Here is a 14,982-nt window from a genome sequence, read left to right as displayed (position 1 = left end):
AATGGCACTAATCAAAAATGGGACTTATTGGGGCACCTGGGTGGCTCAGTGGGTTAAGCCGCTGCCTTCGGCTCAGGTCATGATCTCAGGGTCCTGGGATCGAGTCCCACATCGGGCTCTCTGCTGAGCAGGGAGCCTGCTTCCTTCTCTCACTCTCTCTCTGCCTGCCTCTCTGCCTACTTGTGATCTCTGTCTGTCAAATAAATAAAATCTTTAAAAAAATATATTTAAAATAATTTTTTAAAAAAATGGGACTTACTACCATGGGTTTGCTCTATAAAAATCTCTGAGAGTAGGACAGACTTTGGTGGGGAGTCATTTAGTTCAATGGAAGGTTTGGGCAGAATGTGCCTTTTCTTACTGTCCTTCACACTTCTCCTCTTCACTGTTCATGACTGAGAGATCTAACAGAAGATATAGACATGATTCTAAAAGTTGCAAAGATACAGTTCCCCAGTGAAAATCACTCACTAGAATGTAAGCAAAGTCGGGTTCTGATTTTAACCCCTCCCTTGAGAGTGTTCCATTCCTTCCCTTTGCTTGTGTGGTTCTCCCCCCTCTGGCCTTCACAGACAGCTGCCATGGGCCGGCCCGACACCAAGAGCATGGCCTTGGCGGCCTCTGAATGGGCCTTACTCTGGGCTCAGCTGCTCACAAAAGGGCTGAGGGTTGGTCTCACACTCCCCTACTGTCAAACACTCATAGGCTTTTTCACGAATCTAATAAAATCTTTCAGCAATATTCATAAAGTATAACAAAATGCCAGCACCATCCCGGCATCTCAATCCTTGGACAAAGGATAAACGTGTGCTGGGCGTCAGAATTCTGCAGAAATCAAATCTCCTGATGAACAAGGTCATCACTGTAGTTTAATCTTTGTTACTCCTTTTGCCCACAAATAGGTTCATTATCGGTCTAATCTTTTTCAAAGAACTACCTTTGTCGTTCTTTGCATGCCATCAGGCTTTTTATAAATTTAACAGAGAGGCTTGTGCTCATCTATTTTTCATAATTTTATACTTTTATAGTGCCTTAACCAAAGCAGCTAAACATAGTAAAAAATGATACTAGTCTAATACCAGTAAATGGAAAATTCAACAAAAGGGAAATTTCAAGAAATACAACCTGGCAGATTTCGGTACCTTATAGAACTAGCCCATCACAGTGAGAGAACTATCTACCCTTCTCTGTCCTCTCTTTTTAACCTCATTTACAGAAATCTCGAGGTTTGAGGCGAGCTCTCTCTTCCTGACTTCCCCCAGTTCACAGCTGGGCCCTCCCGTGGACACTGGAGTGATCGGTTAGCAAAATCCCTGCTGTGGCTGTTCGGGAGCAGATTTTAAATCCTACAGAGAGTGTGTTTGTAACAGGTTTTCTTACTCCATTTTTTCACTTAGTGAAATGGCAAGACGCTGAGCACAGCTAATGCACCCAGACTCTATTTCCTGCTGTAATGGGGAAACCGCCATTCTGATAACGGTAATGGCAGGAGAGAAAAATTAGTCGCATTATTTCTTGTTGAGGGAAGGACTGACTGACTGACTTTTCCCCAGACAGAAGGGGTTCTCTTCCACACCATACTCGGCCTGGTTTCTGTTTTTCCTTCTGTGGAGAAAACAATTCTAAACCTTTCTCCAGTTCTTCTGATCAATGGTAGGTAAGTGCAAATAAAATTAGCGCGTTATCATCTCCATAGCAACTCAACAGGATCAGATAACTCTATTCTCTAACAGAAAATGCTTTCTTCTTTTTAAAGAACCATTTCTCCTATAAAGTTAAAAATCCTAATCTACCAGAATATAATATCTAGGAATACAGAAGACAACGGGACTTTTGAAAGAAGTATAAAAGTGGTTTTTAGAAAGCAGCTTCCTTATTATTATACCATTTGGTGTTCATGATAATTCGATGCTGCGACAGTACACCATTTTAGACTAACTTACCAATGGCCTTTGTATAATGCCTTGCACCAAGCAGAAGTTCAGGAGCCCGATACCAAAAAGTCACAACTACTGGATCCAAATCTGCCAGTGGCTTTAGAGGAGAATTGAATAATCTGGCAAAACCCATGTCAGCTAAAAAAAAATGAAACAAATTAAGATAAAACTCAGTTTGGCATGCTACTAGAACCATGCAAGGTTGAGGACAACAGCCACTAGCCTTATAAAGCAATCCTTTTCCTCCCTTTTCAACCAGGGGTCTGCACCAGGCACCAGATCCCCCCTTCGGAGGTAGATATTACTACTGTGCCTATTTTACTGAAAAGGAAACTTAGGCTTAAAGATAGTCTGACTTGCCCAAGGTCATAGAGCTAGTAAATGACACAGAGTCATAATGAGAAGCCAGGTCTGACTTCAGACCCCTGGCTTTCAGAAACACTGCAATAATCTTAAATTATTTTATAAAATTAAAATAGTCTACAAGTTTCCGGGATTAATTACGACCCCTGTATGCCTGTGCATCTAAAGACTGACTGTATCTTAGTTTGGTGTGAGTTGGAGTTGTTTCGTGGACACATGAAAGCCAATTTGCACACATTTCTTCCCAATTCTGAATTCACTGATGTCATGCTGGTGACTGGAAATTGGCTATGATGGAATATTTGCATCCTGAAAAACAGCAAATGCTACAAACTGGGGCTTTTTAACCTCAGAGAGTCACTGCTGTATAATTACTAGCACATCATAAACATGTTTCCAAGAACATTCCACACAATATGTAAGACATAATCCTATAATTCAGGATTTAACAAAGGTCTATATCAAAGCTAACAGATTTAGATTAGAGATGTACACAAATAGTAGAAAGAATAGTTATTACCATAATAAGTTCCTGGAGACTATTTAATTTTCTTAAGATTTCTAAAGAACAAATACCTTTTATCTATCAAGCACTTTAGAGTTTAAAGATGGTTTTCACACATATCATCTGTCACTTCATCTGATCCTCATACGAAAGCTGGCTTAGTATTTTGTTCACCACCTCTGAGATAAAGACTCTAAAGCCCATGCATGGCAATGAAATGACTTGCCCCAGGTCACAGGGATAGACAGTAAAAATGTACTCAAAACCATGTTATAATTTAGCACCTGTATTCTTAATCACTGATCTGACATCCAACAGACACGCCCATGTCACAAAGGTAAAATCATGAGAATAAAAGACCTCTATGACTTGAAATACATAATACACACAGTATATTTTGATTGTGTAAGAAATAATGTACATTCTGTAATAGCACATTAAGGTTTCAACTATAGAGAATCATTTAATCTAAAACTGACATGCTATGATATACATTACAATTTTAACTTAGAGTGATTTTGTTTTTTTGGAGTTTGAATAGTTTACAAGGCTTTCTGAAGATGCTTTGGAGAACACAGGTCATAAAACAGAAAGCTATCCAAGGAAGACTATGCTATGCCTGCTCTTTCTTAACTAAATTGCCCTAGAGCAAACAAAAACATTCAAAATCATTCTACCAATATTACGCCTACTTAAAGCACCGCTTTATGTATTTAATAGATGCTGATTGTTACTGATGGCAAAGTTATATGAAAACCATGTATTTTTAAGTAAAAGCTGTATTTCTCCCTATTCTCTACCTTCTTAGTTTTAGACAAGCCTCATCGATTCGCTGCCAGATGAGATTAAGTCCAAAGGAAACAATAAGCATTTTTCAAAAATAATTTTTGTTTATCGTTTGAACTTTAAAGGAGTTTCAAACCCTTTCAAATAATCAGTACTTTAGGGGTGCCTGGGTGGCTCAGTGGGTTAAGCCTCTGCCTTCGGCTCAGGTCATGATCTCAGGGTCCTGGGATCGAGCCCCGCATCGGGCTCTCTGGTCTGCAGGGAGTCTGCTTCCCTTCCTCTCTCTGCCTGCTTCCCTGCCTACTTGTGATCTCTCTCTGTGTATCAAATAAAATCTTAAAAAAAAAAAAATAATAATAATAAGGACTTTAGACATAAGTAACCAGCCCAAACGTTACTAACAGTTGTTTTCCTAAAATTAGATATGAGTGAAACTGTCCAATTCAATGGACTACAGAAATAACATTCTGGTTTGAGTGCTAATTAGATAGTATCAAATGAAGGAGAAAAACAGGAAAAGGCAGTGTCTATCACTAAGGGACTTACAGGAGGCTGAGGTGACAAAATACACGGAGTAGATAAAAACAAAAAAGGGTAAGGGCTGTAAAGCTAAAAGGCAAGTTGCCGTGGCTTCTACTAGACTCGATGTCCTTTGAGGGGAGGGCTCATATCTCCTTCCTGGCTTTAATTGGAACAGTGTTTGGCAAACCTCTGCAGAGCTGGACTACATTGAACGTGGGACTTGAGCTGTATTTCTAAAGGGTGAGCCACTGTGAACAGTAAAGGGAGCGAGCAAGCATTTCAGGTGAGGCCTGAAGTCTTTAGGCTGTTGGGGCAGGGGCAGCTGAGGTACAGCAAAGGGGCCCCTGCATTTTCCATTTGCACTTTTATTTTCAAATCCTTTTCAAAAAAGGACTATGTTAAAATGTTAAGCATAGGCATCCATTTCTAAATAAAATTTAGAAACAATTAAATCAACCAGATTGTTGACTGGACTGTTGGCACTGCTTATTGCTTATTTTAACCCTGACTTTATCCCTAATCTTGGATAGAATTACAATCCTAGAACTCTTAACAGGAGGGCAGCTGATGGGCCTGGCTGGAGCCCAGAGTTTATGCTGCAGAGAACTAGAGAACCCTGGGGGTAGCAAGAAGACAGCAAGGGCTACGGACGAGGGGGAATGAGACAATTGATACAAACCAGGGAGAGCACAGGGTGGAGATGATGAATTTGGTTTGAAACAAAGGAGGAGAGGTTACCAGCAACAAATAAAAGTAAAGATAAAATCAAACTAAGGATTTCGGCTAGGGTGAGAGAAGAGAATCTGAGATTCAGATTGTAAAACGATTTTTAGAGAATCCATGATTTTAAGGGCACAACTTAGCAGTTCCTTAAAGAAGTAATGGTAGAGGGAGGCCATGCCCCAAGCCAGTGCCTAGGGGATCTTGAAGCAAAGGCTAATAGGAGTAAAAATGAATAATAAATAAAGTGCAGAAGAAAAAGCAAAAAGAGTAAATAGAAACAGACCAAGGGAAAAGACAGTCCTGAAGTCAGACTAGTCAGAGGAAGGAATGACTAAGGCGATACAGGAAAATGGTGACTCACTATGGGTCTCTGGCTCTGGTGAGACAGAGGTCATAGGTGACTGTTGGGAGAGCAGTTTCGACAGAGGGATGGAATTAGAGGACAGATTATAACAAATTAGGGTGAGTAGAACCCATGGGTGAACACTGTGTGTTCTAGAAGTAGAGGAACAAGGGGGAGAAAAATGAACACATGGTAGAGAAAACACAATGGATATGAGAAGATTTATTCTAGCATTGGGAATAGGGTTATCAATGTTTAAATGTGATGAGGAGAAACCTGGGAAGCGGAGAGTGGAGACACAGCAGTATGAGAACTTAACTACAGCAGGAAGATATTTAGAACCTGGGGGTGGGAAGGGGAGGTCACCAGCCTGCACTCAGGAGGGGAGAGTCACTCTGTTGGAGACCCTCTCAAAGGCAGTGCGGTACTGACAGAACGTGGGTGGCGAAGGTACAGCAGACATCTTTGATATGGCTGGGCAGCAGCGCTGGTAGGGAAAGAGACGCCAGACGTGGAATTTACGTTTTCAGAGACGCTGTGTAGGCTGCAACCTCTCTAAAGCCAGCTCCCCTACTTGCTCACGTCCACCAGGCGGGGGGTTGAGTCAAGTAAGTGAGGTAACATGTGACGGCATTTACCAATGGACAGTGAACTGTCTACGTGACAGTCCCTCACAGGGAAGGCTACCATCACTACCCTTTCCCTTTCACCAATGTCTAGCAAAAAGTAGGGACTTGAGTGCCTACAAGAATAAAGTGTGAGCATGAAACAGGAGCAAGTGAGAAGTGGTGGAAAGGGGGTGGGAGTGGTGGAAGGGGGTACGGGAAGGAAAGCAGCTACTTGGTTCTTAGTGACCACAGACAATGTTTTTTAGGACTGTGAATCTCAGTAAACTCAGCGTAGAGGTATAAAGAAAGGGAAGGTGGTTTAAAACAGCTTTCTCTGGAATTGGGCTAGCAAACTAATTGAAGAAGTAGAAAACCAAGAAGCAGGCAGGCTCAGTTGCAGGAGGACAGGATGGATAGGTAGCAGGTCAAGTTAGCACGATTTCCCATCACCCCTAGTATGATATATTGGGACAGCCAAGAAAGCAAGTTGATGAAACAAAATTTCCTTTAAAATCTTTCTAAACATCATTGAACATTTAACAAATGTAATTTCTATTTAAAAAAAAATCAGAATAAAGCATTTCTTTAGCTCATTTTTCCCCCCAATATGTCATGGGTATGAGTGATGCCAATTTCTCTTAGAACAACCTTCAGGGTTGCAAAGGAAATTTTAATATATAGATAGGATTCTTGCTGGTGCCTTAACCTAAGACCACCACCAAGTAAGACAGTCTATAATGATATGTATTCATTTGGAAAAAATGTGTTGGTACCTGGCCCAGGGATGCAGGGGGCAGGGGACAGGTATCTGGGAAGATTGTGTATTAGGTCAGGTGGCAGAGAGGCATTCAGGAAAAGAACACTGGTGAAGGTGAGACAAAAGCAAGACTTAGCAGATTATGTTTAGGGTAATGTGCAGAACAGTAATCACAGCATAAACAAGCTTAGGTACTGTATGGTTATGAAGTTTTCGTTTCGGGCTTGCTTGCCTGAGCTTAGAATCACAGAATCTTCTTTGGGGAATAAACCTAAAGAGTTTTATAAATTATTTCTCTACATTCCCCAACATATTTCCTAAAAATATAATGAGGAAATCATGTGAAAATTAGCTACTTAAACAAGAGTCTTAAAAAGGGGACACCACCTTTGCAGCCACTACAGTATCTTAAGAAATTATTTTAGAAATAATTACCTACCTATTTTGACTCTCCCCCTTTCAGGACCTTCTCCCATTACTAGGATATTTGCTGGTTTCTAGAAATAAAAATAGAGCATTCAAATTACTATGTTTATTCTTTTGACATGCTCTAAAATGGAAAGAAGTTCTTAAGATATGAAAATACCATTTCTATATTTGCATCAAAACCGTAAGAGAATATTAAGTACCCTCTATAATAAAAGCATTTGACATACTTGAAGTTAGCACTAAACTTCTATAAACATCACTGCTTTGAAAACATCTTATTTTCAAAATTATATCATACAACTAACTATAAAGAAATTGAAGCTATCATTTCTGTTTACTCCATGGAAGTAACAAGTAATAATAATTTTTTAAAAACCTATACATACTATAAATTACTGCCCATAACTAAGAGTTTTTGTGGTTGAAAATTTTTATGTAAAATTTCCACCCACAACATCACTGCCTTCATTTAAATGATTCAAATGGAATATTCCTTGCTCGATATTTCTAAACTACTATAGGGAAGCATGATCAACATTCACGAGACTCCATTAAAATCCGTACGCAAAGTGAGAAATTCCAAATAGAATTTCAAGATGTAAGAAAATAAAAACCAGGGCTAATACAGAGCTCTATAAAGAAAAGAATGAGCTGCAAATGTATACACTGTTTTTTAAGTCATCCTCATTTGTAAATCTTTGGAAACAGAGGAACTGTGGAAACAGGCTTTTGGGCAAGTCAGTCCCCTCTGAGAAAATAATGATTTTCTCATAGGGAGAAAATTTATGATTCATTCGTTCAATCAATGAATATATTTTTAACATCTTCTAGGGAGAAAAAAAACATATTAACAATTAAAAGGAAACACAAGCGCAATGATGAACCAAATTTGTAACCTCCAAATGCTCATTACATAAGTAGAAAGAAAAAAGAGCTCTGTATCTTAAAAGCTAATGTCATTTATGAGTTACAGACAGAAGTGAGGTCTTGGGTTAGAGGTTAAACCAGATTACTTTAAATCCCCTCCAATTTGCTGGCTCTTTTCAAAGTTTCAAGGAAAACAATAAGCACTTAAAAAAAAAAAAAAAAAAAAACCAGCTCAAAGTCGGAAGTGATTAACCAGAGTTTCCATTGTTGAGGGAAATATTCATTGGAGGTGAGGGCAAGGGTGCTTTCCATTATCCAGATCCCGAAAAATGAACAGGAACTAGCATGGTAGAGTAGAAGGGTAAGAGAGGGCAGGAGGGGAAAAGACTATGAATGACGTAGGCTTAGGAGACGGTAACCTGGACAGAACTCTGTACAGAAACCAGAGGACTCATGTTGGGGGTAGTAAAGCGAACCTAGACTTGGGACAGTCTTAAATGCCAGGTGAAGTAATCCGACCTTTATGTGACAGGAGTGAGGTGACAGGAAAGGGGGCATTATCAGAACTAGGCTATGTCCAAGGTCTTCTCGGCTGAAACAGAGTACGGGGTGTGGAGCTCAGGAGTAACACTGTGAAGGAGAAATTAGCAGGACTTTGCATCTAGTTGAAGTCAGAAGACTAAGACAAAGGGTGATAAAAAAAACCTTCAGCAAGGTTTTGAGTTTTTGCAACTGAAAGGATGATGGTGCCTTTATTACGGAAAAGTTACGAGAGGCCCTAGTCAGGGAGGGGAAAACAATGTGAGATGCCGAAGTCCCCTTAGCCAGGGAAATGGAAATAGGAAGGTTTGGATTTGAAAGTCATTGTCACTGAAGTATGATGACTGAAGACGACATGAGACAAAATTAGTTTATCACAGCCAAAAGAGAAAAGAGCACTAGACAAAACCCAAACCCGCAAGGTTCAAGTCTGACAACAACTTATCAACGATCCATTATAGATAAAACACAGTACCGCAGACTTTCTGGGAAGAAAGAAAAATAAAACATGACGCTCTTAATTTCAAATAGCTTTCAAATCTAGTAGGGAAAGACAGACAAACTGATTTTTTGAATATCAGGCAGGTTACAAAAAGTACCAAAATAAACCAAAAGTAAGTAGAAGTAAAAAGATAACGGTAAGAGCAGAAATCTATGAACAAGACGGTATTTATGAAGCCTCTAGGACAACTACTCCAAAAGAAGAGAAGGTACAAATAAACTTTACAAATTACAGGAGTGGCCATAAAAACAGGTCCAATGGAGGTTAGGATAGAACCCCACAAAGAACTTTGTATCGATTAATTTTAAAATGTGTACAAAATAGACCAAATGAAAAAGATGTAACGAACAGATTGACTCAAAATGAATTCTAAAAGCTTAAGAAACCAATACGTGCTAAATAAATTTAAAGTTAAAAATCTTCCTACCAAGAAAACACTGGACCTCAAATGATCACAAAAGCAAGTTCTCCAAATTTTCGATGAACAAATTGTTCAATCTATTCAAACATTTGCAGAGAATAGAAAAAGAGGGAATGCTCCCATTACATTCTAGAAGGCCAATATAATCTTGGAAGAAAACCCAAAGTATGAGAAAGAAAAATTTCAGGCCAACCTCATAAATATAGATACAAAAATACTCATGAGTATAGATGTAAAAACATTGAACAAAATATTATTAAATCAAAAGCTACTAACAGGAATTCCGGGATGGCTTAATGTGAGAAAACCTCTATATGTCCTTCACCCCCTTAGCATATTAAAAAAGAAAAATAATATAATTATCTTGATAGAGGCTCAAAAAGCACTTGACAAAACTTAACACCCATTCATGATAAAAATCTCTCAGCAAGTTAGACTAGAAAAGTACCTCCTTAACCTGATAATGGGTATGTATCAAAAACTAAGAAGTAGCATGGGAAACATTCTCTTTAAAATTGGGACTAATGCAGAGATACCTACCATTACCACTTCTAAAATCAACATCACAATGTAAGTCTAGATATATAAAGCATTAATTAAAGGAATATGGATTGGAAAGGCAGTAACAAAATTATTCTCTGAAGATGACATAATTATTTACATAAAATTCAAAGTATTTACAGACAAATTATTAGCAATAGTAAGAGAGTTTAGTAAGATGCTTGTCTAACTGAACAATATGAAAAAGCCAACCATATTTCTATATATCAGCAAAAAAAAAAAAAAAAAAAAGCGTAGGAGGGACACCTGGGTGTCTCAGTGGGTTAAAGCCTCTGCTTTCGTCCCAGGGTCCTAGGGTGGAGCCCCACATCGGGCTCTCTGGTCAGTAGGGAGCCTGCTTCCCCTGCTCTCTCTCTGCCTGCCTCTCTGCCTCCTTGTAATCTCTGTCTGTCAAATAAATAAATAAAATCATTTAAAAAAAGGTAGGAAATAAAATTTTTGAAAGGCAGCACTTCTATAGTAATAAAAAACTATAAGGTTCCTAAGAATAAATACACTAAAGGAAGTATAAGATTTTTATAGAGAAAATCTTGAAACTTGTTCTTAGTAAGTCCTAAGTAAATATTAGTAAGTCCTAAGTAAATTAAGAGGCCAGCTTATAGATAAGAGAATTCTATAAAGACATCAATTTTCCCCATACTTATCTGTAAATTCAATTCAATTTCAATTCTAATTCCATCTAAGTTGTGTGTGTGTGTGTGTGTGTGTGTGTGTGTGTAAACTTGAAAAGCTGATTTTAAAAAGTGGAAAATAAAATGTATGTCTAAGAGCAAAGACCTAAGGTTGGCCAAAATAGTCATGAAGTGCTAGAGGTAGGGGATGAGGAGAAGCACCTGGCTGGAAACAGGACATCACAATTTATTTTAAAGCCAGTAACTAAGACAGTGTTACACTGATAGAGAGAGAAAGAGAGACATATAGATCAATGGGATAGAATGGAGAGCCCAGATAGCACCATGATACTGGGAGAAGAGGAACTTCAGGTCAGTGGAGAAATGAGGAACCATTTACTAAATGCTGGTGGCACAACAGGTCATCCAAGTGGGGAAAAAAATAAATAAAATGAAAGCTCACCTCGTACCATACACACAGTTTCAGGCAGATTAAGGATTTAAACATGAAAAACAAAACTTTAAAACTGTGGAGGGTAAAGGAGATTGCAGAGAATATCTTTCTGACATTGGAAAGAAAGATATTTCTTTCATGTAGGAAAGAATTCCTTAAACAAGATTTAAAAAAATCATAAAAGAAAAGACTGATAAATCTGGCTATTAAAAATAACTTTCGGGGCGCCTGGGTGGCTCAGTGGGTTAAGCCATTGCCTTCGGCTCAGGTCATGATCTCAGGGTCCTGGGATCCAGCCCCACATGGGGTTCTCTGCTCAGCAGGGAGCCTGCTTCCTCCTCTCTCTCTGCCTGCCTCTCTGCCTACTTGTGATCTCTCTCTGTCAAATAAATAAATAAAATCTTTAAAAAAAAATAATAACTTTCAAGGGCGCCTGGGTGGCTCAGTGGGTTAGGCCTCTGCTTTCAGCTTGGATCATGGTCTCGGGATCCTGGGATCGAGCCCCACGTTGGGCTCTCTGCTCAGCAGGGCGCCTGCTTCCTCCTCTCTCTCTGCCTGCCTCTCTGCCTACTTGTGATCTCTCTCTGTCAAATAAATAAATAAAATCTAATAAATAAATAAAAATAAATAACTTCCAAGATGCCTGGGTGGTTCAGTGGGTTAAGCCTCTGCCTTCAGCTCAGGTCATGATCCCGGGGTCCTGGGATCAAGCCCTGCATGGGGCTCTCTTCTCAGTGGGGAGCCTGCTTCCCCCTCTCTCTCTGCTGCCTCTCTGCCTACTTGTGATCTCTGTCAAATAAATAAAATCTTTAAAAAATTTTAAAAATAACTTTTAACCATCAAAAATAAAGAAAATTAAAAAACAAAGCACAAACTGCCAGAAGTATTTGCAATACACATCAGTAACAAAAATTTTGTGTCCAGAATAAAGAACACCCACAAGTCAATATAAAAACAACCTAATAGAAAAATGAGCAAAATGTCCAAACAGGCATTTAACAAAAGAAGAAACATTTTACCCGTAAGCATATGAAGATGCTCAACCTCATCGATCACGAGGGAAATGCAATTAAAATCACAGTGAGATACCATTTTACACCTAATATATGGGTTAAAAATTAAGAACTATTGAGTAGGAAGTGGGTCAGGGGGAAATCCAATACATTGTTAGTAAGAGAATAACTTGGTACAACTTCTTTGGAAAGCAATTTGGCATCATCTTGCAAACCTGAACAATTACATACCCTTTGACTCAGTAATTCCATTTTTAGACACACCAGAGAATGTTCATAGCAGCATAGATTGTAACACACACACAAAAAAAATCTGGACACAACCCAAATTTCTAGCTAATAGAAAAATGGAGAAATTAATTTTGGTAGAATCACACAATGGATTTTAAAATAGCAGTGAAAATTTGGCAGTTACTAATAAAGGTTAAAAAAAGTCTGAATCTTGGAAGCATAATGTTGAGTAAAAAAAGCAAGTTTAGAAGACTATATACAGCAGAATGCCATTTTCATAAACCTTAAAAACCAAGCAAAGCTAAAGAATATACTGTACAAGCACACATACAAATGGGATAAACCTATTTTTTAAAAAGGAGTGAATAATGGATTCAAAACTTAGGATATTTGTTAACGTCTTCAGGAGGCAGGAGGTTGGGAATGGGGGGGGGAGCATAAACAGAAGCAAGCTATCGGTAATGTCCCAGTTACTGGGGTAAGTGACAAGCTCTCGACTGTTAGGCTTTTGTAAGGTACATAATGTTCCAAATACTCTTTTTTGTATATATCATATATTAGGACAATAATAAAGACAAAAAACAAAGCGAGGAATGGGGATATGCATTGCTGGGAGGGTGTCATTTTCAAGAGTAATAAGCACTATTTTAAATGGCTCAGAGAATGCCTTCTTTTGAGAAGGGACCTTTTGGGATAAGACCTGAAGAAAGTAGAGTTAATAAGCTGCTGTAATCTAAGGGAAGAGCCGTCTAGATAGAGGGAAGGGGAAACTGAATGGTTAGAGACAGGAGCTCGCCTGGTGAACTGGAGACCTGCTAGGGAGAACTGTGGACATCAGGAAGCACAGGATAAGGTGCTGAGGATTCCAGAAAAATCTGGAAAGCCAAGAGAAGGCTTGCTTGCTGTTCCCGATGGTTCTGCTTTTGGCACAAGTCATCGGAATACCAGAATTCGGTAGGTTCTCGAGCACCGTCTGGTACATGCTCTGAGAGTAGGTGAGGGCTCCCACGAGATTTGCAGAAGGGCAAGGTCATGGTGCAGAGCAGTGAGGAGAAGCCTTGGTGAACTTGCAGGCTGGCTAACTGGAGAAGGAGTGAAGAGGTCAATGTGGCTGGAGTCAATGAGACAGTAGGAGAGTTAGCACAGGAGAACCAGTGGAGAGATACAGTGAAGCTTATCAGTCATACAGAATGACGCAGGAACTTGGAAAGACAAGGTTTTACATGACTAGAATTCACATCACTCTATTATATATTACCTTTTGTCCTACCCATAATTCTCATAGGTTGTACAATATGGATTTTGCCATTTTGCCAAATCTCTGATAGAAGGATATGGAGAGACTATCATTTTCTGTAACACACATTTCTATAATATTTGACTTTGTATTTTTTGGTATACATTAGAGAAACAGTTTTTTTTTTAATTTTTTTAAGATTTTATTTATTTGACAGACAGAGATCACAAGTAGGCGGAGAGGCAGGCAGAGAGAGAGAGAAAGAGAGGAGGAAGCAGGCTCCCTGCTGAGCAGAGAGCCTGATGTGGGGCTCGATTCCAGGACCCTGAGATCATGACCTGAGCCAAAGGCAGAGGCTTAACCCACCGAGCCACACAAGTGCCCCAAGAAACAGTACTTTTTAATAAAAAAAATAAATAATGCTGAGAGAAATAAAAGGTGCTTTGAGGAAAACAAGCCAACGAAAAACCCTGTGAAGGAGCAACTAAGGTAAGAAAACAGCATTAGGGTTCTAGAAGCTAAGAGGGCTTGAAAAGGAAGAGGTGGTCTTTAGGTGCAATAGAATGAAAGATGGGAAGAGACAACTTCTGCCCATTTACAGACACCATAAATGAGACCCTAATAAGCAGAAAGAAGGTAAAGGCAGAAGTAGAGTATACTCTTGAAGGCCTTAGTAGGAAGAGACTCTCCGAGATATAAAAATTCTTCAGGGGTCTGGCTGGCTCAGTCAGAAGGGCATGCAACTCTTGATCTTGGAGTCATGAGTTCAAGCCCCCCCACTGGGTACAAAGATTACTTAAATTAACAAAACTTAAAAATTATCAAATTATCAAATAAACCACCTTACATACCCTTTGCTACATTATTTGTAATTCCTAAATTTTGAGCTTAAACCCTTTCAAAATAAATCTGTAAGATAAAAACACAAAGTATGTGATGCAGAAGCAAAGCTGCTTCACATAAGAAATGAAAATAGATTATGAGCCTTTGAATGGGAGAAGAGCAGGAAGCTGGTCTCCGATCACTGCCAGCTAACTCTCAGAAGTTTGTGCGGTCGTGCTCTATAGAAACAGGGAATGTGAGCACCACAATGGAATGAGGTTACAGAGAGAGACAGAGAAAAGAGGATTCTAGTCGGTACCGAAGTTTGTAAGGAATACCTTTAATAGAAGATACTTGAAGCCTATGGAAGCTCTAAGTGTGGGGTCCCCCTGTAGAGCGTGAGGTGAGGGCAGAGGCAATGACATGGTTGAGGGGAGCAGTGGCTATAAGCTCTTTTGTACAACCTAAGAAAGGAACCCAGGACTTGGCGGTATCCACAGAGAAAGGCTGCCATAGTCAAGTTAAGACCCAGAATTGCATAGGAAGTCATTTTTTTTTTTAAAGATTTTATTTATTTATTTGACAGACAGAGATCACAAGTAGGCAGAGAGGCCGGCAGAAAGAGAGAGAGGAGGATGCAGGCTCTCCGCGGAGCGCACAGCCCGATGCGGGGCTCGATCCCAGGACCCCGGGATCATGACCTGAGCCGAAGGCAGAGGCTTCAACCCACTGAGCCACCCAGGTGCCCCA

The 14,982-nt window shown here is 39.5% G+C and overlaps 1 protein-coding gene across 4 annotated transcripts in view; it reads right to left on the bottom strand.

Moving 5' to 3' along the window:
* CDK19 (cyclin dependent kinase 19) overlaps positions 1-14,982 on the bottom strand; it is a 167,330-nt gene that overhangs the window by 18,529 nt on the left and 133,819 nt on the right. For 3 of the 4 annotated variants that reach the window (XM_004753509.2, XM_013056706.2, XM_013056707.2), the window contains 2 exons: positions 6,984-7,041; positions 1,944-2,075 (listed from right to left, as the gene is read on the bottom strand). In XM_004753509.2, coding sequence (XP_004753566.1) covers positions 1,944-2,075; positions 6,984-7,041 — 190 coding nt within the window. The remainder of the gene's footprint in view (positions 1-1,943; positions 2,076-6,983; positions 7,042-14,982) is intronic. The other variant, XM_045080205.1, reaches the window with a different exon arrangement.

Source organism: Mustela putorius, unplaced genomic scaffold (genome assembly GCF_011764305.1).
Source record: "Mustela putorius furo isolate JIRA1106 unplaced genomic scaffold, ASM1176430v1.1 tig00000450_pilon_pilon_pilon, whole genome shotgun sequence".
NCBI lineage: Eukaryota > Metazoa > Chordata > Mammalia > Carnivora > Mustelidae > Mustela > Mustela putorius.
The sequence above is the reverse complement of the archived record's forward strand: the minus strand, read 5'-3'. Positions and strand labels throughout refer to the sequence as shown.